Here is a 24334-nt window from a genome sequence, read left to right on the forward strand (position 1 = left end):
TGAGCAAAACACTGAGATAGTTTAAAAACAGTACTTCTTTCCTTCTCCTTATCTGAGGCAGGAACATAAGAGAATGAGCAGTAAAACCAGATTCTTAGTGTAATTGTAGCTCCTATCACATCAGGTAAATAATTAATGGAGGCTGCATAATTAATTCTCACATATGCAGTTATTTTTCTGGTTGAATAAGGATTAGTGAGAGCTGCTTCTATGCAAGAAGAAATTAACCACTGGAATGTGTACCTAGAGCAACTGGCAATCCTGAGACAGGGCACAAAAATGAATCTGGCTGTGATGGAGGCTAGGGAAACTGTTGAACCAAATCTGTCTCTTAGTTTATTTATATGAGCGGTAACAGGGACTTGCTGTCTAGGACTGGAAGAAAGTGTTTTCTTAAAGGTGCTTGGAAGCAACCTCCTGCTCTCTTGCCTTAGATAATGCCAACATGATTAATCTCTCCTGACCCTCTAACTGCCTCTAAAATAGCCATTTGGCATTCCTTGTTAATCAGAAGACAGCAAATGCTGAGATCATTAGTAAGCTTGGAAGACAGTGAGCAGATGCTTCGCACCGTGGTGCTGGTGCTTATGCTGCACCCAGCAAAGCGCTGTCCGCAAGCTGTATGCTCAGCTCGATGCATGTGATTTATCATGTATGACTACTGGCATTTTCCTCCTGTCAAGTCATCACTAAAGTGTGACACCATCCTCCTGCAGTGGAAGGACCTGATTCTGCTTACCTCCTTGCTGAGCTGCTCTTGCTACGATAGTAGACATCCATAGAGCTCTTCCTGCTTTAATCCACTGTAATGAAGGGAGCCACTTCCACCGTGCTCACATGCTGTAAATCATGTTTGTTGCCAGATCAATGGCACGACTTTCCTTTGCGGTGACAGCTTCTGAGGCTGGAATATTTAATTTGACTTTGTATCCTTTTCAAAATAGTCCAGACAGCTTTATGGTGGACTCTGCGTTCTTTAATTGGTGCATGCACAATTTTACAGCATCCTTCATAAGCATGTCATCCAAAGGAAAAACAAGTGACAATATATTGTAAGTTGAGAAAAAGAGAAGAGAAATCCTAGGTTTTAAAGGGAGCCTTTATAAAGGTCATAGTTGGAAAAAAGTATCTCAAAGAATAAGCACTGGTATGTTTTGTCCTGTTGACACAGGTAATGCTTTTAGCTGGCTAGCTAAGCGGTGTTCAGAGCAGATTGGTGCTGTTAGTTTGAACTTATTTTAGAAATAATGATAAGAAAAAGATTCCTGTGATGAAGTCTATTATGTAGATGACTACCTCATTTCTTTATTGGGTGACTGTAAATTTATACTGAGGGATGTTAGAAAGATTGTATCTGAAGGGATTTCTTATTTGACCTTGGACAAGTTTTTATTCTTTCTGTGCCTCAATTTCCCGTCTGTATAATGGAGATAACAGAGGAGTTTTTTAATCTTTTAAACTATATGTCAGTGCTATTCAGATTTTAACCTTCTCAAAGCAAAGACATTTTCATACCATTTGTACGTTCAGAATTTTGAGCAATGACAGTCAAATCTTGTTTGGGACTGCTTTTGTCCCCATAATTTAAAATAATTTGATTTTAAGTAAGATTAGAATGTCTGTTTTGACTTAATTGCAGTTAGTCAGAACAAAGCAGAAGACTTCCAGGTAGCTTCAAATTAAAACTTTGGCAGCAGGAAAATAGAGATTAAAACTTTTTTTAATTGTTAGTCTGTAATTCTTACTGTAAGGAATTTACCTTGAGACATAAAGCCTTCATGGTCTGTCTCCTGCTTATCTGTTCTGCAGATATTCCTGTGCAACTGAGCTTTACAAAGCTATACAGAAATGCTCATTTTCATTCTTCAGCCCCACTGTGTACTTTTGATATATGACATGATGTTTCGCACATACCAAATTCACAAACTAGATAAAAATTTTACAGCCTTCACTTCATGTCCTCCAAACACTCTTTTCAAATACTGCATACAATTAATGTAGCCTTTGTGGATGTGAACTATTTTTCACTTTTATTTCAATCCTTCCCCCCAAAAAAGAAAGGGAATTTCATGAAGGGAGCTACCTGTTTTCCTTTAAATGTCATCAGTATTTCCTTGGGGCCTCTTTGCATGTTGCTGAAGAACTCTGTAATATCTTGTAACTTTGATAATAAAACTAATGAAAAGTAACTTAGATTCATAAATGCCTATACAAAAATCTTTTGTGCAAAATTTCCAAAGCAGAAGTAGATGTTCATATCCAGTCTTTAACAACATGGAGGAAACCTTGTCTTTGAAAGCCTGTTTGTCTGTTAGACTACAGTATCTAAATGGTATGTACTGCAGCACCATGCGATATACACTGCATGAATAATCCTTGCAACACCTTGATGTGCAGCCTGAAGTTACAAATGCACTTGTGTCAGATAGTTGTTTCAGCAAGGAGACCTGAAGAAATAATTGCACCTATCTGATTTTCCATTGCTTAAGATACAGAAAAACATTCCTTTCCATTTTTTTTTAATACAAGAGATTAATCAACACAGCAGAATTCTTTTTCCTGTGTTATAAAAATTTGGCTCCTAAGATCTTACTACAATTACTTCATTTTCCTTAAAAATGCACAGCATGTGTCAGTGGCTGCTAAGTCAGCTCTGCATGTGTATTGCAAGAATTTTTCCTGTTAGGCATTCTTAACTTACAGGTTAATAATAACACTCATCCTCTTGATTTTGCTTCTGAGTGGTGTGAGAACTTTGCTTCTCTGTCATTTCTAAGTGAATATCTTTCTGGGCATCTTCCATTTGGAGGATGATATGTCACAGTGGCGAGGATTCCCAAACCCTCCGGTGATAAGTTATGTGGAATCCCAGCCCAGAGCCCTGTCCTGTCAGGGACATAAGTCATGTTTCTGGATTCAGCCTTTGAAGACGCTGAGGAGGAGGTGGAATCCATCCTTGGTGTAGGGGTTTAGAGAGCTCATGCTCTGCATGATGTTTGCTTGTCACCACTGAAGAATATATGTGCTGCAGGCTGCTTTATATAGAGCAAATCAGTTCATGCCAAAATATATCTTGCAGGGCTGTTCCTTCATTTAGTGCAAAGGGCATACTTCTATAAAAGTAATTTTTTTTCTCTGGACATTTGTCAAAGTTGAAGATCTGTGTTTCCTTTTTGAAACCAAGAAAATTCTCAGCTCTTACCCATATTCTGTAGTTGAATACGAATAAATTTGGGATCATTTTGGTAACTATTAAATAATAACAGCACAACACTGCTGAGAAATACTAGATCTGAAGAGGCAGGGAATACACTGAAAAAGAGATGCCAGGACAGATCTTAGCCTACTGTGATATTAGACTAGGTGATGTAATTGGAAAAGATGGACAAGGGTTTGGCACACTGACTGCCTGGCAGGTGTCTGAAAACTGTAAACGCTTATATTTTTAAAGTGCATAAATTACTGTCACTTTCCTTTTCCTTTCAGCTGAGAACTGCAGATAGTCATTAGGATGCAACTAATTTAGGATACACAGCCTGATTTATAATTAAAGTTGTTGGTTTACAAATGGCGTAAAAGGAAATGTTACATGGCCCAGAGGACTGGCGATATTAATGGATTTTAATAATACTTGGAACTCTATCCTGGGGGGGTCTAAGCTATACACACAGGACTCCTATTATTTAGCAGATGTTATGGCGCACTGGCAACACAGGAGTAATCTAAAGAAAAACCACATAACTCATGTGATTTCAAAAGTGAGATGAATACATCTAAATTAGGAAAGGACAAATGTTTATACCAAATGGCCTTAGATGTCCCACTCTTCTCAAATCAGAGCTATTTATTATTAGAAAGCAGATGAACTACTGGTAGATAGTGAGCAGTTTGAAGTTATGATGTACAATAACATCTTGTAGGAGTCTGTTTATAAAGTAGAAGACGTTCTGGTCATGATTCATTTACTAAATGTAGGTGTTTGCCGTTATTTTAGGTGCTGTGGGGTATCTTGTGTGGCCTCTGTCAAACCTTCAAAAATGTGTAGGTCTCCTTGAAGTCCCATATCCTGGCAGATGTAACTATCTGTTAGTTCCTTTGTAGATGCCTTGGGTGCCTTTTGAAGACCCAAGTAGCATTAGAATTCTATACTCAGTCAGCTGAACTGAGCCCTTTATATATATAAGGAATTATAAGAGATGATTTTGCATTTAGTGCATTTAATGGAAAAAGTTTTAAGATTTCATTACAATTTTATTCTTTCCAAGAAGTGAAATTCTACTCCCTATGTGAATTCAAAGACATATATGTTTATTTTAATGCAGATTTAAAAATGGTGTTCTTATTGCTGTTTGATCTCCAGAGTTAATGTGAAACAAACAATCTACTTTATTTTTAGGAGTCACCAACTTCTTAGTGATTGCAGTTTTCATTTAATAAACCCTAAGGTTTATCACCTAAGAGGTGAGATTTCCAAGATGTGATGGGGGACACAAAATGATGATAGTCTTACTTCAGACAGCTTGGCTTTGCCATCAGAATTGGCTGCTACTGAAAGCACTATATGAGGAAAAAAAGAACATTGCCTGCTCTTAATACCTCAGCTGAGCTTCCTGTGTCAGTAGTTTGGAGCAAAATCTTTTGCAAGTATGCTGAGCATGGGTGATCAGGTCCTCACCAAGAGGTGGCAATTACAGTGATATTTCTAAGCATCGTTTGTCAGAGGAGACCCTCACTTTAACAAGGAAAGGAAATGCCTCATTAAAATGGGATAAAACGAGTATTATAGGTGAATAAGTGTGAGGAATTTTTTTAACAGTAATTCTTATTTTTATTTTATGAAATCTTGAAAGATTTGCAGGCCCTGTATGGCACTGTAAGAGAAGTGTAGTACAAATTTTACAGTTGTGTCAAAACCATATATAAAGGCATAAAATGATGTTATTGTATTTGTATAAAAACTACTAGAAATGGTAATATAAAAAATACTATCTGGATTCCCAGGATGATATAAATTCACCATCATAATGAAGTAAGATCAAAGTCCTTTATACAGTAATTAGATCCTGTACTAGGCTCACTTACAACCCAAATGATTCATCTAGTGTACCTGCAGCATTACTGTACCTGTACACATCAAAACCTTTTTTATTAAGAGAATAAATGTTGCTTTCCCTACCATCTGAAATTATGCTTTGGAGTTCTGAACTGCCATCTGACTTTCTGTCCAAACGACAATTTAAGGAAAAGATGTTAGTCACACCAAAAATCTGCTAATCCAAAAACATTTAAGAGGTATTTGCTCTAATTGAAGGTGTCAAATTCTGTTTCCGTCCACAGTATGAGTTCTGGAATTGCATATTGAATTGTCCCATCCCCTTAATATTCAGTACCTACAAATTCTTAATGGGTATCCCACAGAAAAAGGTATTTTTCTGTGTTAAAAGAATCAGATGCTGGCCACTCCGGAACCATTGTCTCCATGATTTACTTTAAGGAAGAACTGCATGGCTTGTAATTGCTTCTCCGTGCTCTGCAAGTTAGTGGATTATTTGATGTTCTTATCACATCATTCATCTTCTTATTTCTGAAGAGCCTATGATTTGTCATTTTCTTTATGGGAGCAGATTCCTATCTAATTTCTCCACTTAGTAATGTACAAAATACTTAGAAATACTGCATTAACTCCTCAACGTTTTGTAGTGGGTTCGCAGTTTACAGGAACTGCTGAAAAGAAAATGTTATTACAAGATGAAGTAATCTATTTCTGCTCCAGTTCAGTGAAATACTTAATTTGTACTTTGATCCTATGCTTAAAGGTTTTGGTAATTTTGGATCTCGCTCACAAGTATGGGATGTCTTCTCTAAATGTCTTTGAGGCACATTTTCAAAGGATAATAACAGACCTTATATAGTACTTTTTTCATAGGTCCCAAAATGCTTTCTAGTGGAGGCCCATAGTATTATTTTCATTCTACAGTTGCTGCTCTGCCTCAGTTTCCTTCTACAATGTGCATATTTAATTTCTGTCCAGTATGGACTGGAATAAAAATGACATTGTAAGAAAAAGTAACAAAAAGTAACTACTAAGGAAAAAGAATTATTAGAGTTAAGACATGTGATTTGTCCTCTCAAAGAAGTGGATTAAGTGGCAGCAACACAGTAACAGTAGATCACTTTCCAAGAGGAAAGCAAATTGGGACTGATGAATTTTTGGAATTTCATTGAGTGTATTAGTAGAAGGTTGGTAAATAGCAAAAGCTCAAAATAACAGATGACTTTACTTGGACAACAGTAGAGAGTTTTGGGATGAATTTTGTTTTATTTTGTATCACTACTGTTTAGTGAAGTATCTTAGTGAAACTAAGAAAGATTTTTTCCTACTTACCAATTGCAAGGTAGTGCCTATTAGGAAGCCCTGTCTGTGGTCGTCGGGGTCGTGCATGAGGCCATATGGGAGCGCAGTGGCTTCTGCATTTGGAAGGGCTGGGCATGCATACAGATCTCAAATATTATTTTTTTTTCTGGGCAGCTGAATGAAAATTACGATTAGAGGTCTGTAGTGAAAAAGAAATAATAGAAATGCCATCTTTTCAAGAAAGGAATAGCAAATCATCAGTTTTGATGAACAGAAGTAGACTCACATTTTCAGTACCATCTTCAATTTGAATTATTCCACTACATAATCAAAATGAAAACAAAATGAAGATGCAGAGAAAGAATTTAATGTGAGATGAGTTTGAAAAGATTAGACTGTTTATGCAAATGTATAACCTGAAGGTTACAAAGAAGAGTATTTTCAAGATTTTATTTGTCTTTTCTCAAAATAAAAGAAAAAACGGAAGAAATACTGAATATGCTGGAACTGGAAATCATAACATATGCAATTTTTAAAGATACTAATTAGCCTGTGGAAGGCTCCACGTGTAGTAAAGTATGCACTATAGAAACAATGAGTTCTGGCATTTTTTTTAACAATGAAGTTTTTCTATGTGTACCAAACATTTACTGTAGCAGTTAGGGAGGAGCTGACCTCAAACTTATGTTTTTTCATGATTTTCCATCAGATTTTACAGTTTTTCTACAGCGTCTTATACCAATCACTGCTGAGACAAGATTTCAGAGCAGCTGAACAGCAATCATCTGATGCATTGGACATTTTCTCTCCTTGTGCTAATGATGGTCTTTTCTGTTGTCTCTTGAAAGCTAAGCAAATATAATTATAGAGAAAGGGGTAAGGAGAAACTCCATGGAAGATATTAAAAATATTGGAATCATTTATACAATAGTAAATGAAAAAAGGTAATGATGAAATATATACAGAGTTAATGTTAGGTAAATGTGTACTTCGTCATATTTCAATAGGAGAGGCAGGAATAAGTGAGTAAAAATACAGATTAAGTATTTTGTGCAACTTCATACAAGCACATCAGTGAAGCCAAGAGCTTTGTAGAAATACAGAAAAAAAGAAAACAAACTTGTATGTGTTTGTATAATAGGAATTTGAATGAAGATTTTTGATGAAAAGAAAAATCATCATGCTTTAAGCAAAAATTGACCTCTAATTGGTCAGGGTTAGGAATAAACTTCCCCAATAGGTACGTTAGACTTGTTTGTTTAGAAGACTGTTTGACTTCATTTAATTTTCTCAGTATCTCATAGTGTCTATTATTAGAGAGAAAATTCCCAACTAAGACAGACCACCAGTTTGGTTGAGCTTGGGCATATCCAGTTTTCTATTCTGAGCTAATCTGATTTTCTGCTGGTACTGTGTGTAACTCAATTCAAAGCTAAAATGTTTTCAAAAGTGGTGACACGTCCTCTAGCCAGGTCATTGACCTGAATTTCATAGCATAATTCATGTTGCTTGGAGTCAGTACGTTGCATCCAGATTGAAGAGCCAGTTCTCCAGAGCAGACAAGACCTATCTAAGACAATCAGCAAAACCTTAGGCCGAACACTAAGATACAACTCCTGTTAAGGATAATGAGATGCAGCTTACATATGTAGCAGTAAAGTACACGTGGGATCAGTTCTGCGTACCCTGTTTTCAGTTCCAGGGCAACTGACCGTTTTACTTTAATTTTAAGATACACTTTAAAGGCAACTCAGCAATGCTATCGTTTTGGATAGCTTTGTGGGATGTCACATAGTTCTGTGACAGTATTTGGTCATTTGTACGAACAGCCCGGGGGTTTCTGATACCGTCGTGTCCCCGTACTTTCAGGGCCTCTGCAGTTTTACAGCCTTGGGTGCCTCTGCTAGACTGCTCACGTTTACACACGACTTCTTCTAAAGCTATTCTGGGGTCACTCTACAGAACACTGAGGTTTAAAAGTATGCATATATGTTTATGTATGCATATGAATATGATAACTTATTAGCTCCTTGCTATTAATGTCCAGTTATAACAATGTTATTGGTATGGTGTAGAATTAAATTCTTTTTGGGTTATAGTGAGTATTTTTGTGGAAGATACTACAATACTGTGTTATGCAGACGTAGTGGTAATGAGTCAGGAATTGGCACAATGTCCTCTGAGTCAGGATATTAGGGCGCATGGTGTACCAGAGGTACTTTATTTTGGCTTAGCCACAGATCTGACCATCTGTGGTCATAAAAGATCCTGGGAATATTTTTGTAATAACCTAGTTTAGTGACCAAATTTAATTATGAGTAATGGCATTCGAATGAACTTTCCCAAATTATTACTATTATTTCTTTCATGAAATATGCTTTGTCATGTTGTCGTGCTGTCCTGTTTATATATTTATGCATTTTCATCTGCTGTTAATTATACTGAAGGTCCAAACAAAACTACTGTTACAGATAGTTCGCAAAGCTGTAGAACACTCAAATCCCTTGTGAATGCTGATGGTTATAACTGTTCCTGTGTGCACAGGCAGTTCAGACCCTACCTCAAGATGATCAGAGGTCTGCGAACAACCGATGAATTACTTCTTCTGTCCCCTGTTATACCTCTTGGGCCTGAACATTACTAATCACATTGGTCTTCCAAATTCAAAAGCCTACAAGCAATCTAAATAAGTAATGGGAAGTTTGGTGATCCATGGGGATCTTATCAATGTTACAAACCATGCTGAATACATATTAAAATAAAGGGCCTGTAGTGCCCTTAGGAAATAAGTAACTGCTCTTCATTTCTGTTAGAATTCAAGATAAGTTTTAAGATGTTTGACTGTTCACTGAAATTTGATATATTTCAATACACTAGAGGAACTGTGCTGTTAATTCCTATATTAATTTCCTTTGAAATCTCTGGCCGCATATTTATAATTCACATATAGCTGATTTGTACTTCTTTTTCTTCTAGTACATCTTAGAACAATACAAACATATCTGATAAGTTTTGTAAATCTGCAATGTGATATAGGGATTATATACAGATGAGACTTAACAGAACATGTCTTCCCTAAAATAAGACAGAAGAGAATGTTTAATAACCATCTCAAAATTATTTTTTCTAGGTTATTCTTAAAATGGTAAATAACAAACTAGAGTAGGATTTGATACACATTTGTATCCAAGGACTTCCATCACTGGTATTTTTTCATCCATTCAGCCTTATCACCTCTGTAAATCAACACCTTTTGAATTTCTGTGATGGATATTTGAAGTAACATTGTGAGATGTCACAGAGCTGTCCCATCTACTAGCAGTTGAGATCACTCTAAAAGGCAGAGGTTTTTTTTTAAGATGGGTGAGTGTAGAAGCCTAAAATAGAAAGGCTTTACTCTCCTTTATAGGTAACAAAAAAGAAGTAATTATTCCTTTGTATCTTCTGACAATGCCCAATAGCTATAATGAGAAAAGTATTTAATCTGAAAAAAAATCCCAAAACCCACAGCCCCCCTCTGCAGCTACTAAAGTATCATCTGACTGCAAGGCTTTACATTGCTTATTGAAAGCCAAAGGCCCGACTCTCAGTTCCAGTAGCTCATCTTCAAGCTGGTAAGAGCTGGATCCCTCGCAGAGGCAGTGAACAGAGGGGCTACAAAAGCAGAAGCCTCGTCTGTGGCTTGGTCAGTAATGGAAGGGTGGCTGGGTGCATTCACACGGTGGACTGCATGTGACATCAAAAGTCAGGGAATTTATAATATATTCTGCCTTCCAGCAGGGAAGAGGAGAAAGGCAGGTGTAAATCCCACAAGTAGCTGGCTGGGACAGCGAGCTGAAAGCATGAGGACTTAAAAAGACAGGGAAAAATGTCTGGTTATTCTGGTTATTCTCAACCACCACAGAAAACAGAAGTCCCATGGGTAGGTACCCAGTGAAAAAGTCACTCTCACTGACTTGGAAAAATACCTGGCAAATAGAGAACAAGGGGAAAATGCGACAGTAGCGATACTGTGTTGTTGATATCAGTGTCTCATTGTCCTGTAGGTCTGAAGTTTGAAGAAATGCAAGAAAAGTTTGGGGAGGAATTCTTCAATATCTGCTTTGATGAGAATGAAAGAGTTCTTCGAGCTGTAGGCGGGACCCTTCAAGACTTCTTCAATGGCTTTGATGCTTTGCTGGAGCACATTAGAACTTCATTTGGAAGACAGGCCACCCTAGAATCCCCTTCTTTCCTATGCAAAGAGCTCCCTGAAGGCAATCTCATGCTTCATTACTTTCACCCACATCAAATTGTGGGATTTGCAATGATGGGAATGATAAAGGCAGCAGCAAAGAAGATTTACCGCTTGGAAGTGGAAGTAGAACAGGTCATTAATGACAAGTTGTGTTCAGAGGGGACAAATCCAGGTAATTGCAGCTGTCTAACTTTCCTTATCAAAGAATGTGAAAATGCAAATATCACAAAAGCACTTCCACCGAGAACTTCCCAGTCCCCGTTAGACCTGAGGATTAGCATCAGCACCTTCTGCAGAGCTTTCCCCTTTCACCTGATGTTTGATCCAAACATGTTGATTCTCCAGCTTGGAGAAGGTCTTAGGAAGCAGCTCAGATGTGACACTCATAAAACTCTGAAATTCCAAGACTGCTTCGACATAGTTTCTCCTAAAATCAGTGCCACATTTGAACGAGTTCTCCTGAGATTATCTACTCCCTTTGTCATTCGGACCAAATTTGAGGATTCTGGCTCTGAAAATAAAGATAAGGTAAGAACATTAATTTGGAAGGGGATGTGTGTATACGTGTGTGATGGGAGAGGATTATTTATTCAGAGAGATGTAGCTCAAGTCCTGTGTACTTTGGAAAGCTCACTTATGCCTTGCAAACAGGGGCTAAGTGGTATTCCCCAGCCAAGTGAATATTTTCCTAAATTATTTATGAGCTTTGCCTGTGATGTTGTAGCAAATCGTGACATTGCCATTGAGAAAATTCTGTGCTGTGGAGCTGAATAGTGCAGTTTAAATCAAAAGGGTGAGGATTTTCATAAAATGCCCGTATCTAATCCTTAATTTCACTTCATCTATATTATGATAGTAATAACAGTTATTAAGCCATTTACTAGGGAATAGATTTCAGTATGTTTTCTGAAAGACACTCACTGCAGGGTTCACACTTCCGCTTTATTATATCCTACTTCCCTATTTTGAAACACTGCTTTCCTCTGTGTTTCTTCTTATCTCTCACCCTGCACTCAAGGGAGCCAGATCTGTAAGTGGTACCAAGTGTCACTTATGCAAGTTTTAATGCTTTCCAGTCATTTAAATAGGTACTTATCCTACTACTCTGCCTCTTCCCTCAGTGTTTTAGAAGAGAGCTACCTTAACTAGTGAGCTTTATGTGTATGCCAGGTGAGTAAGGAGGGAACACATCTTCTAGAGTGGATGCCCCCAAAGGTTAGATGGAGTTTGTCTCATTATGCCTGTCCTTGAATTATGGGAAAGCTTTTTGGTGTGAAGTTGCGTTCCAGCTTTATACACCAAAGTACTTATACTTAATGCTTACATTGAAAGCCTGTGCATGGGTGCCTTGGAAATACTGCTGCCCTAAGCAAAGGAATTATTGATTTTCAGGGTTTTTAAGAGGTAGCACCCAAGAACAGTCAATCTCAATCACACTGAATACTTAGTTCTGCTGGTGGGTGCCACATTTACAGTTGAGGTGGTCTGGATGTAGCTTGAGAAACTCCACCTCTGGTTTGCAACCTACACTGAGCCAGAGTTTCAGAAAGATGCCTGTGGGAGCTGCATGTTGAATTCTGGGTTCTTTTCAAAGTACAACCACTTCTGACAGCAGCAATGTTTCCAGTTCCTCTTTGACTCTACTCTTTGGCATCAATAAACATGTTTCCACTGCATTTTCCCTGAAAACAACATGTTGCCCCAAGAGAAGCAAACTAGTGCTTCTCATTTTGTATGAATTGATGTAATGCAACCTATTTAAAACCAAAAGGGAGTTTATTTTTCAGAATCTGTCCTCAAAGTCATCCTGGCCTTTAATTATGAAAAGGAAATGTTGAGTGAAAGATTTGGAGGTGTTGGCTCTGAGCTACCTTTCATCACAATCATTTCTGGTTTGAAGGAGGCTCCTTCTGTGCTCCTTCCTCCTCAGAGCCTGCCCTTCTCCTGCCCTGGACAGAGTCACAGCCCTTTGACTGTCTTCTGCTCTTTGTAAGCCTGCTGTAAATCACTCTGAAGAGGAGAAGGTTTTGGGGCCAGGGAGGAGCTTTTCAAACTTTTTTCCCTATCTAATTACAAGTTCAACAAACAACCAAAACATTCTCTGACCTGGGCAGGTTTCGTACACTTGTGGCTTGCTCATGGGAGAGGTGGCAGGGAGTGGAGCTTGCTGGGGGTAAGCCAGCAGCCAGCTTGGGAGGCAACTCTGATTTCAAAGGCTTTTTCTGTACCATCAAGCTGTGCAGCTCTGAGTCCATCCTTGCGTCATTGCTGTGGTTTGTACCATGTGTCGTTACAGGTGAGTAATGAATCAGCGGTGGGCCCAGCTACCACTCAGGAGAGCGACCCTCTCTGTCTTAGTCATATATAGAGTCAGACCCTGAACAACAAGTGTCGGCACTAGCACCGTAGCAGCAATCCAGATTTTCTTGAGAAGTGCTAGGAAGGGACTGGCAGTAAAGGAAATCCATTGTCTGCCAGCAGTTAGAAGAAAATTTATGTATTGAAAAAATAAGGTGTAAATGAGAGAGAAAAGGGTGATGGCAAATTGCAGAGGACCTAAAGTAAATGTTGTGCCGCAGGCATGGGAATTAATTTGAGAATGTCAGTGTAGCTTAAGAGGTATTTTCTTCTGACTGACCTGTTTTATAAGCACTTTCCAAAAGTTTCTGTTTATGAGTAGTTATACAGTTAAACAAAGTTCAACATGTGATGCGTTTTGCTAGATATTCCATTTTTTTTTCCCAAATTAAAGGTTACACAGATTCAGAAAGGTTATTGTTGTCTTGTTTACACAGATTTTGAGAGGAATGACATGGCAATACTGTTATATCATGCTCAGGTCCTTCATTTTCTCCTGGATAAACAAAATAAACTGAGCTTTGGGAAATGCATGGTATGTTATTTTCCCATAGCTAATGTCACTCATATAGCTAATTTTGGAGTTATTTTAAATTTGCTGACACTCATTTGGAAGTTGAGTGTTGGGCAGATAGATCAGCGCTCTAAGCGCAACCCTGCTTAAAAACTGGCAGTAACTGACTTAGGTATTTCCCTATTTCTCTGTCACACATCTCTATTCAGGTTATACTGGAATTGCATCCCACTTACAGATATTTATCTGAATTTTTTTTTAGAAAATTCTGATTCTACAATAACCTTAACCCTTTTCAGACTTGGTTACTTTAAACGGCAGTTGAAGGGATGCAACCCAGACAGACAACTCTGCTGCAGTTTTCAAGTTGTTCAGATGTCTCAGTGGTTCCTGAAGAAGCAAAAAAAGTTTTAAAAGGCTTTGTGATGAACAGAGGCCCTTTCAGCCTTTCTTCAAAGCACTTCTATCTTCAATATATAAATTAGATCTTTTTTGAGGCTTGCAATTAAGAAAGAATAACAAAACAGTTTTCATTTAGTCTTGACACAAGCTGTGTGTTCAGACGAAAGTAAGTCACAAATCATGATCGTTCCCTAACTCAGCACCCTGAAGCAAATTAAAAAACCCACTTGTCCTAACTTTGAGGTCGCTTAGTGCTTGTCCCATTTATGCAGAGGCTCATTTGTGTGTTTCGATTTACTGATATTTTAATCACTGAAATAAATGACATGGCTTTGTAACATTATCCTAAATTTCTGATGTAAGGCCTGTGAGGTCTGGGTGACTGGTAGCACTTCCTGCGGAGATGTGCGTAAACCTTTGCAGAAGCCTAGCCTCATACATCAATGCATCAGTGTCTCAGCAAAATTTTGTTAATTTTATGTGTCACCAGCTGTTCCTTGGAGGTGGGCTGCCCTCCCACCATTTCTTGAGCAGACAAGGACTGGAAGCTCCTAATAGGAACTTCCAGAGAGCAGTGGTTTTCTGACTGTACTAATGAACAAGGCCACCTGTGACACGATGGAAATACTTGCCACCTTGACAGTACAGTGAAATGGCTGGCACTGCTTCGCTCCTTGGCTAAGTGGGAAGACAAGGACTGACTCTCCTGTCAGTCTCCTGGTTTTCCTCTCCCAGATAACATCCTCCTCACGTGCCACTCCTGTGCCATCGATGCTGGGCAGATAAGAGGAGATGGGGCTGCCCTCATGGGGACCCACAGTGTCCCCAGGGCCCCAATCCAGTCCCAGTCCTCTCAGTGCCTGGATCGACAGGGCAGTACTGGTCTGTGGGTTCCTTCCTGAAACTGTGGCTTGGCATGCAGTTGGCAAGAAAGTTGAAAGTGAATCATAAAATAAATTATATGGTTCCCTGCCAGATACTGCGCAGCTGTATTTTTCTTGTACTGCTGCTCACCTGCTCAGACTAACAGCCCTTTTCCACCTTTGAAATAAATCAGTTTTTATAAGGATACTTACTGGCCTTTGACTTACTGTTAGGCCTGCAAAAACTTTAATTTGGAGAACTTGTCTAAGAATAAAGCTGGCACCTAAAACTGAATTACTGAAGGTGGCCAGAATTTTTCCAATGCAATGTATTCTCTTTGAATATACCATTTTATTAAAATCATGTCTTCCCCAGGAGTTCAGCAAAATGTGTTCTGGAAAATAATTTATTTTTATTGTGTTAAAATGTTTTGTTCAATAATTGTAGATGTAAAATACTTTTTATTAGGAAGAAGTACTACATTGTAAAGTATAAAGCAACACTTAAAATATGAAACATAGGGTTTGACAAAAATAATCCTCTGAAAATTTTATGTTGCAAGGAGTTCCAAATACCACTTATAATTCAGATTTTCAAGAAACACCAACTCTGTAATGATAAAATGTCCAGAAAATTGTAATGTCACCTTTTAATAGCTCAACTGATTGTGCAGGCTGTCTGAGCCAGTGCCTCCTATGTTGTCAGAGGGGAGCAGAGGTTTGTGGTAGATGAGCTAGACTGCACCGGCAGGAATTTTTCCCTGTGTACTGATTTAGATAAATGCAAAATAAATAAAATAAACCACTCCAGAGCCAAGATTTAAAAACCCTAAATCTGAAAAGTTAGATTCTAAAGTGTATAGACAGACATGTAGTAAATGGCCAGATTTTAAAAAATGCTGAGTAACAAACAACTCTTCATTTTAAAATGTAGGCAGATTCAGTGGAAGCTGACAGGAATTTCCCCTGTTCATTTCCATTGTTTTAACTGTGGAGTTAATAATTCAGTCCTTCTTCCATGGTATGAGGAAGTGCCGTCTCTAGGACAAATATTTCCTTTCAGTCACTCAGCTATGTATTTGCCATGTATGATCAGATCAAAAGTCAATCCAGTCCAGCATGCTGACTCTCACAGTGACCAACAGACAATGCTTAATGAAAAATATAAGGAAAAGTTTATGCCTGCAATGCTCTTTCCTGTAATATAGCCTCCCAGCTTTAATCTCTCCCAGGATAAAGGCGCATCCTTTTGCAGTGGCATCGAGGATGTGGCCCCTGATGCCCCCCACAGGACCATTCCCCTATAATTTTCTCAAGCACCTTTTGAACCAGGGGAAGTTCATACTGTTGGCTTTTGTAGCATCCTGTGGACGTAAGATCCACTGATCACTAGAAACTGTGAAGGTGAGACCTCTCTTGGTGTGGCCGCTTTCAGCCAGGTCTGTGAGGACATCATGTGCAGAGTGGAGCAGCAGGGGAGGAAGCCTACTTGCCCATTGCTTCAGCAAAGCACTTTCCCATTATGTTTGTTTACCATTGGAAACTGCATAAAACATCACTTTTTAAAATCCAGGAAGTACATTGTCCACCTTTTTTATATTGAGAGTCTATTCTTCATGTGCTACTTTTTATTTTTATTCTGGACCAACTGGATGAAACGGAGCAGTCCTGACACTGGCAGACTAATTTAAAACCCACCACAAACAATCTTGAAGTGTTGTGCTTTTGCTCTGTAACTGTTTTTCCTCCTCTCTTAATATAATTCAAATGAAGTGGCCTGAAAGTCATTCTAGCATGAGGGGCATCTGTCACTTATGATCTAGGAACTCTAATTTTTCCCAGAGCTGATTTATTCACAGTCAGTCAGCCTTTGACACTAAGCTCCCATTGCTTTGCAGGCTTCTGGAGCTCCCAGAATCAAGTTCTGTCTTCTGTTTCTGCTAATGCTAGTATCCCATCCATTTGCTTGTCAAAGTGTGTTTAGACTTTGATGGTTTTCAAGACGAATTGAATTGGCTGGCTTGACTGCTTCTAGAGACTGTGATGGGTTGTAAGAAACAATAGATGACATGACTTTCTTATCCCACTAATGGTTGTGCATGGGAGAACATGAATAACTCTGTGAAAGTGGTTCAGAATTTTGAATACTTCTTTAAGACAAGTCAATGAAAATGTAATTTTAAAAATGTTTTCAGTGATAGGACTGAAGAAGTATAGCAATCTAAAGATAAATACTCCTTCCATTACCTGAAAACAAAATAAGCTGTCTGGAAATTATTTTGTTGAGTTAAGTGGCTATTAGAACAATTTGACTCCGCAGTGAACTCTCCCCTCTTATGATTTGTATAATTTTTTTTATGATAAGGAAGCTGCTTGCACACGAAAATGTCCATCTTTCTCTATTGGATTGAAAGCTTTTGAATGAGTTTCTAAATTACACTATGTCATAACTGGAACAAAAAAGCGCATTTCATTAAATTTTACGTTACATAAAGAGAATACTCAAGCACAACAGTTTGATTTTCAGGAATGCATTTTTTTCCTACCACTCTCTTCTAGTGACTAAAATTAAGTATTGGTTATTCACGACACATTTTTATCCTTTTCCTCATTTGCTCATGTGAGTTCTTGAGTGACTGTGCTTTTCATGGCATCAGAGTCCTCTAATCTGAATAGGTGTGATGTTAAAAAAAAAAAGCCATTTTCCTTGGGATGGATGAATTAAAGGAGAAACATTCAGTCACTCCTTACCTTCCTCTCTCCTGTCCTGGCACTTGCAACTAGGCAATGCACATCGTCAAGCTAAGGCTTCTTTTCTTTGTCTCTTTGCAGAGGCTGAAGTGGTCTCAGAAAGAAGGGGAAAAGCCCGCGTGTCTCCCTATGGGTTGAGTGGGTTTCATGCATGAGCTCCCCACAAGTGCATGGGTGGGAAGCCAGAGGCTGTGGGAACACCTGAGTGAGCCTCTGAGCATAAACACTGAGCTTCTTGTCCTGAGGGGCAGCAAATGCAAGGCCTGGCACTACCTGTTTTGGCAGCTTTCAGTTGTAAGGTCACTTCTACCCGGCAAATGTCAAAACCTCCTGCTAACGTCACCCCTGTAGCATGCTCCTTGCCTGAGAACAAGCCTGGGTTGTTCTAGGTTACTTGCGGAGCGGCTCTGCATGGCCATTTCCACTTTTTCCCTCCACCTTAAATTTTGTCTTGAAACCTCAAATTAGGACCGTAGGATTCCCTTCCTACTTGGTTTTGAGTGTAGCTTAGTAGTTTTGGACCAGTTCTTGACTATTTGGCTTGGGTCCTGGAATCTTGTCTCATAAATATAATCTTCTGAGTTTATATTGTAGTTGACAGCATGGATTGACTCTAAATAAATTAATTTACTCATGCTCACTGTGCATCCATCTTGTTCTGTATTCTGCATGCTTTATTTCCATAGAGGCAAAGCTCTGAAGTTCTGAAACTCTCCATGAAATAGCATCTTTGCTGATGTTTTACTGGGTCATGTACCCCAGCAGAATAGACAGCTGACAGAAACTTACTTTGCCTGTGATTTGTACCTGTTTTTGACCCCTTTTATATTCTGGGAATGTAGCTGAATCAGACATCGTAAATTTTGGAGGTCATAAGACTCTAATCAAAAGGAATACTACTCTGAAGTAACACCTGGCTTGTTTTTGCATGTTGTCCCACTAGGAATAATTAGCAGTAATTTGAGAGACTAAGATAATAGTGATTTGCAAAAATCACAAAAGTGACCTGCAGAAGCCGGGTACTGATTTGCTGATGCTTAGGACCAGTGTTTCTATTATCTCTGAGCAGCAATGGCAGCCTTAATGGATGCAGGGTGGAAAATAGCATGACGTGTATGAGTTTAACTGGGTCACGTTTTGCTGCCTTGTAGTCTTGCCAAGGATGTGTGATATTTACCCAGGTCTTTTCTCTAGAGTCTTCCAAGAGGGGTGACTGACAGTCTCAAAACCAGCAGATCACGAATTGCCAGGCAGGTGGTCCCTGGCAGCAGGTCTGATCATCATTTTAGCACATGTTCTGCAATGAAGAAATGGTGTGTTGAGGGGCCAGGAGTACCTGCTCAGGAAGGATGAGCCTTGCCTTTGCAGTTCTTTACACTTCTGAGGATGGAGTCAATCATTCAAGCATACAGCCCGCCCAGGCAGACTGGTAGTTGGGTAACTGTGGATTTGCTACTCTGGGAATATTCCTTCGTCACATGTGGGTTTTGAGGACATGCTGAGACAGAAATTATCTCAGTAACCAACATGTTAGACGTAGGAGTTACATAAACCACAAAAGTACTGCTTAGAGGGAACACAGGGATGTGTCCAAGCCATGATAGGGAAAAAAAAATAATCCAGAGATTTTAAATGTGCTGTCTTGAGGATTCCTCAAATTTTGTAGTTTGTCTCCCTGATAGGTTTTTTCTGAATATGCCTTTTATAACCATATATACTCACATTCTCTCCAGCTAAAACGATCAATGATACATTTCCTTTTAAAAAGCATATAACACCTCCCTCATATCCTCATGATTAAAGAAAGCAAAAAGACTTAACCCATAAAATAATATTTATATTATTTGTTCCTGTCACTAACCTTTGGCTTTTTAAAGTGAGGACTTCGAATGAGTATCTGAAAAGAGAATTAAATGTTCTTTTTCCACAGACCCAGGACAGGCATGTAAGCTACTCCTAACACATAATTTTCCTCCTGCATTGGTTCAAAAGAGAATAAACTTGCTTCTCTTTGCAGATTGCAAACAAATAATAAATATTTGGTACTTTGAAAGCTCAGAAAGAGGTAAACATTTTAAAATTCATTCCTAGATGAAGACACATTTAAATATAATTTCGAACATTTTGACTAATGCAGTTGCTATTTGCCTTGTGAGTTGTATGTTTTATGGTACTTGTTACTCTCCTTCTGTCTTTCAAAGAACTGGATTTGATCTTCTTGTTCACACTTGACAGCAGCTTTTTCTGTAACGATTTTCACTCTATTGTGGGAACACTAGCAGAGCAGTCTCTGTGCAACTCTATTGGGGATATAAAAATATTTCATCTTCATTTTCTCATCGCTTTTCTTTTTCTTTGAAAATTTAGAGATTGAATAGTTTTTCCCCTGTGCCTAGAAGGGGCTATTATGAGCATATAGTTTGATCTGCATGAATAAGGGTTTCAGCTGTTAATTGCTATGTCTTTCTGGCATCATCTTCCTAGGAATATTCCAGTGACTTTAGTGGATTGCTGTTGTGACGGCAGTTGGTAGGGTCTGATTATGTCATGTCTCAGTACTTAGTCTAGTAGTTCCCTCCTCAAACGTTGAACTAGGGGCTTTACAAATATCCAGAGAGGTGGTGGATGCCCCATCCCTGGAAACATTCAAGGCCAGGTTGGATGGGGCTCTCAGCAACCTGATCTGGTTGGAGATGTCCCTGCTCCTTGCAGGGGGGTTGGACCCTTGAGGGTCCATTCCAACCCTAACCATTCTATGATCCTATGATTCTATGAAATATAGGTCTAGAGGATCCTCCTTAAAACAGTACAGAAAATATTAGCAAAGTGTTTTAAAAAAATGGCTTATACTGATAGATTACAAAGATAACTGCTTCTGAAAATTCATAAAATAAAAGCTTAGAGCACTAAAATATTTGGCCTGTGCTGTGTTTGAGACAATTTGAAGAATGACCTCAAATGTGCAAGCAATCTATTAATAAATCCATTCCTTAAGCAGGTAATTAAATGGCCAAAGATATTTGAACAGGGGTAACTTTAGAGGCCTTCAGTTGTGGCTGTTGAAGGGCCAATATATCTGTCACAAAACAAAGCAAAGTCATGCCACTGGCTTGAGGAAGAAAGAAAAAACTGGGCAGAATAACTTCTTTTTTGTTCTGTGTGTGATGGGGCTGGGCTCCTCTGCAACACCTTGAAGTGTTCTGCTGCATTGGTTCTGTTTGAGAAGGGAAGATCATTGACACTGAGACATGGACCCCAGAACAGATATGAAGTGTGAATCAGGGGACTCAGTTATGTCCTCTCCTTCCACTTATGCCAAGGATCTTTGCAGCATAAATTGATCTTTTAATCCTTTGCCCCAAAAAGACTGCTGGATGATTTCCATTGTCAAGTAGCTTCTCCTTATCTGCCTGACTTCGCATTGAAAGAAATGATATTAAAACTGATTTTATAAAATAGAGCACAGACAATTTCTTGTATAAATGTAAAACTTTTGTGGGAAATGCCCAGTGAATTTTAAATTAATTATATTTTATATGTTTTACTTAAATATACAAGAATTGCTGCATTTTTTTGTAAAACCTTCGGTGCTTTCTGCCTTGTTACCTGAAAGGCATCCAGCAGAGGGAATGTTTGAATGGATTAACAAAGCCTGCGGATAATTCTCTGTGCTTGCTATGGCTCAGAGTCCTTTGCAGTGCTGGCTCTGGATGATTCCCCTGTGAAAGTACTTTCTGCCTCCATGGACATTGCACCTGGCAAAAGTCAGGCAAAAGGAATGAGGAGATCCCCTGTTCCCAGAGTTCTGTTACGCCAATAAGGGAGAGCTACTGAGAAAATAACAGAAGAAGCTATGTTTATTTCAGCTCCACTGAAACCCAAGGGGAAAAATATCAGTGCTTGGCAAACATTAAGGGAGATACTTCATATTGAAATAACTTTGATTTTTCAGCTTCGTTTTTAATTTTAAAGGAAAAATTTGCTATAAAAATACTGACTATGGCAACGATGTGAGTGCTGTGCAGACAGGCAGTGTTGTTTAATTTTGATGTGAAAGAAGCATGGAACATATCATTAAAAGGGCATCAAACTTTCTCACTCATCTCAGTGGACTGCTGATTCAGTCTACTTCCTCTTTGCTCAGGAAGGCTTCACATCCACTTATTGGATAACTTCTGTTCTGTGTCTTAAACATTTAGTTTCTGGCATTTGTTCCTGGGAATGTGAGGATAAAATAGCTGAGAATATTTTCTGTCAGCCAAAAATGCAGAAACATTTGAGAGGTTTCCTAGCTATGTTCAGCAGCATCAGAGGGTCCTGAAAGAGTTTTGGAGCCATTTTGGGTGATGAGGAACTCCACAGAGAGTTCTGGGGACATGGGAATAACACTGACAAATCCAAAAACAGTATTTAAAAATAACTGACTTATTCGCTCTGATTCTGATTTTTCCCATGGTGTCATATAATCATGTATATGGGCTTGCTGACCGTGATGAACACACCAGGGTACCATACTGGACTAGCAGGACTTGAAGGACCATCCTAGCAGCCCACTGCTTGCACTGTCCAGAAACTCTTTTTTTTTTTTTTTAAGTAGAATATTCTGTGAAGCAACTGTAACAATAAAAAAAAAAAAAAAATCATTCTGTGAGTTTTGATGTAGTGAGGTGTGCCTGGGAGTATGAAAGCAAAGAGAAGTGCTAGCAGATGTGGCCAGGATCTTGTAACCCCTAACTGATAACATAAATCAAGTTACAATTCTAAACTAAGTATATAATCCTGATACTGTGGGACCAAAACCTGGTACCTTTACTCAGGATAAATAGATGTTACTTCTTTATTTCTCTTACTAGTTATCATCAGCCCAGTTTCAACAGGATTACTTTGGGAAAAGATACTTATTTTGAGTAAGGAGAGCAAAATAAAGTCTAATTTGACATTAAATGCTGAAAATATATTTGGTGACTGCTCCTACAAATGTCTTGAGTGTGAAACTCTTTTGGTAACAGAAGCTGTCCATATGGCGTGTTCAGGGAATTAGACTTTTATTTCTAAATAGGAGTCATTAACTTCGTCAATACTGTGTTCCTGTATTTTTTTTTTAGTTTAAAAGACACAATCATAAATAATTTTCTTCCTTTTTTTTTAAGAAAAAAAATCCTTTTTCTCTACAAAATTAATTTGCCATTCAACAAATTGTGACTTTAAAATTTGTATAAGCTTTATCTTTTTGTTTGTGTTAATTTGATTGACATTTTAGGACTCGTTTCTGTAGTCACTGTAGAAGTAGAGATTTTAGTATTCATTATGGGAAATGCCCACAAAATTGCCAATGAATTAATAACAAGAAGTGACTAACGCATTGGTCTCCACCTATGCCAAAATGCGGCTCTACAAAATTGTGAGGTGAAAGAACTGATTGACCACCTGACCAAGTGTTTGTTTCTGGATTTGTTTTCAGCTGCAAATGACTATTTCTAGGCCAAACCCTGGGCTCCTTGCACTAGCAGATCTTGCAGTGAAATTGTCAGATGCTGGTCTGAGTAACTGCTGGGTAAAGATATAATTTCTGTGTGAAGTCTAGGAGAATTTAATCAAGAAATGACTTAATGAAAATAGGAGAGATTTTGTCTTAAGAGACTTTAATAAAAATAGATATATTAAAATTAATATTAATATTACCTTAATGCAGGCTTTATTTTACAAAATCATAATATATGGCAAATTAACCTGCAATCTGCCAAGGGAAGCAGCACTTGAGTGAGGTGTATGGGATCATGAAATGAAGCAATTGATCTGTTGGCTTTTTTGTGGCACAGATAAAAGTGTTCTCTACAAAATGCCCTGTCACCAGAGTATTGAATTTTCACTCAAAAAAGGTGTCTATATGAGAATAGTCCTACTAGGTGAAACTTTGAATCATAGAATCATAGAATGGTTAGGGTTGGAAGGGACCTTCAAAGGTCATCTAGTCCAACCCCCCTGCAAGGAGCAGGGACATCCCTGACTAGATCAGGTAGCTCAGAGCCTCATCCAGCCTGGCCTTGAACATTTCCAGAGATGGGGCCTCCACCACCTTTCTGGGCAACCTGTTCCAGTGTTCTATAACTCGCATTGTAAAAAAATTGTTCCTAATTTCTAATCTAAATCTACCCCCCTCTATTTTAAAACCATTACCTCTCGTCCTATCGCAACAGGCCCTACTAAACAGCCTTTCCCCATCTTTCTTGTAGGCCCCCTTGAGGTACTGGAAGACCGCTATCAGGTCTCCCCGGAGCCTCCTCTTTTCCAGGCTGAACAGCCCCAACTCTCTCAGCCTGTCCTCATAAGAGAGGTGCTCCAGCCCTTTTATCATCTTCGTGGCCCTCCTCTGGACCTTCTCCAACTGGTCCATGTCCTTCTTGTGTTGGGGGCTCCAGAACTGGACACAGTACTCCAGGTGGGGTCTCAGCAGGGCAGAGTAGAGGGGGAGAATCACCTCCCTCGACCTGCTGGCCACGCTTCTCTTGATGCATCCTTCTCTTGAAGGATGTGTTAGCCTGTTGCTCTGGTGTACTGAACTCTGCATTGGCAGGACTGGCCAGAACCATAGTGGGTGCACAGGTAGCTCTTAAGTACCCTGTGTGCTATTGTACTGGTACGTGTGGATGAGCTCCACCTCTAAACTGGTCCAGCCTGGACAGCTGTGGATGAGGAGCCAAGCCACTGCTGCTGCTGCGACACGGTGCCGAGCCGTGCTGGCCCCAGGGGCTGTTTGGCGGAGCAGGGCTGCAGCTTCCCCTGACAGCAGTTCAACAGCCTATGCAGTATCAGCAGGAAAGCAACCTTCCAAGAGTCCCTGGGGCATGGAAATT

The 24334-nt window shown here is 39.0% G+C and overlaps 1 protein-coding gene across 1 annotated transcript in view; it reads left to right on the forward strand.

The window, feature by feature from the left end:
* GUCY1A2 (guanylate cyclase 1 soluble subunit alpha 2) overlaps positions 1–24334 on the forward strand; it is a 146753-nt gene that overhangs the window by 24053 nt on the left and 98366 nt on the right. The window contains exon 4 of the mRNA XM_086742489.1: positions 10402–11120. Within this exon, the coding sequence (XP_086598615.1) occupies positions 10402–11120 (719 nt within the window). The remainder of the gene's footprint in view (positions 1–10401; positions 11121–24334) is intronic.

This window comes from Chlamydotis macqueenii, chromosome 1, assembly GCF_036417535.1.
Source record: "Chlamydotis macqueenii isolate bChlMac1 chromosome 1, bChlMac1.mat, whole genome shotgun sequence".
NCBI lineage: Eukaryota > Metazoa > Chordata > Aves > Otidiformes > Otididae > Chlamydotis > Chlamydotis macqueenii.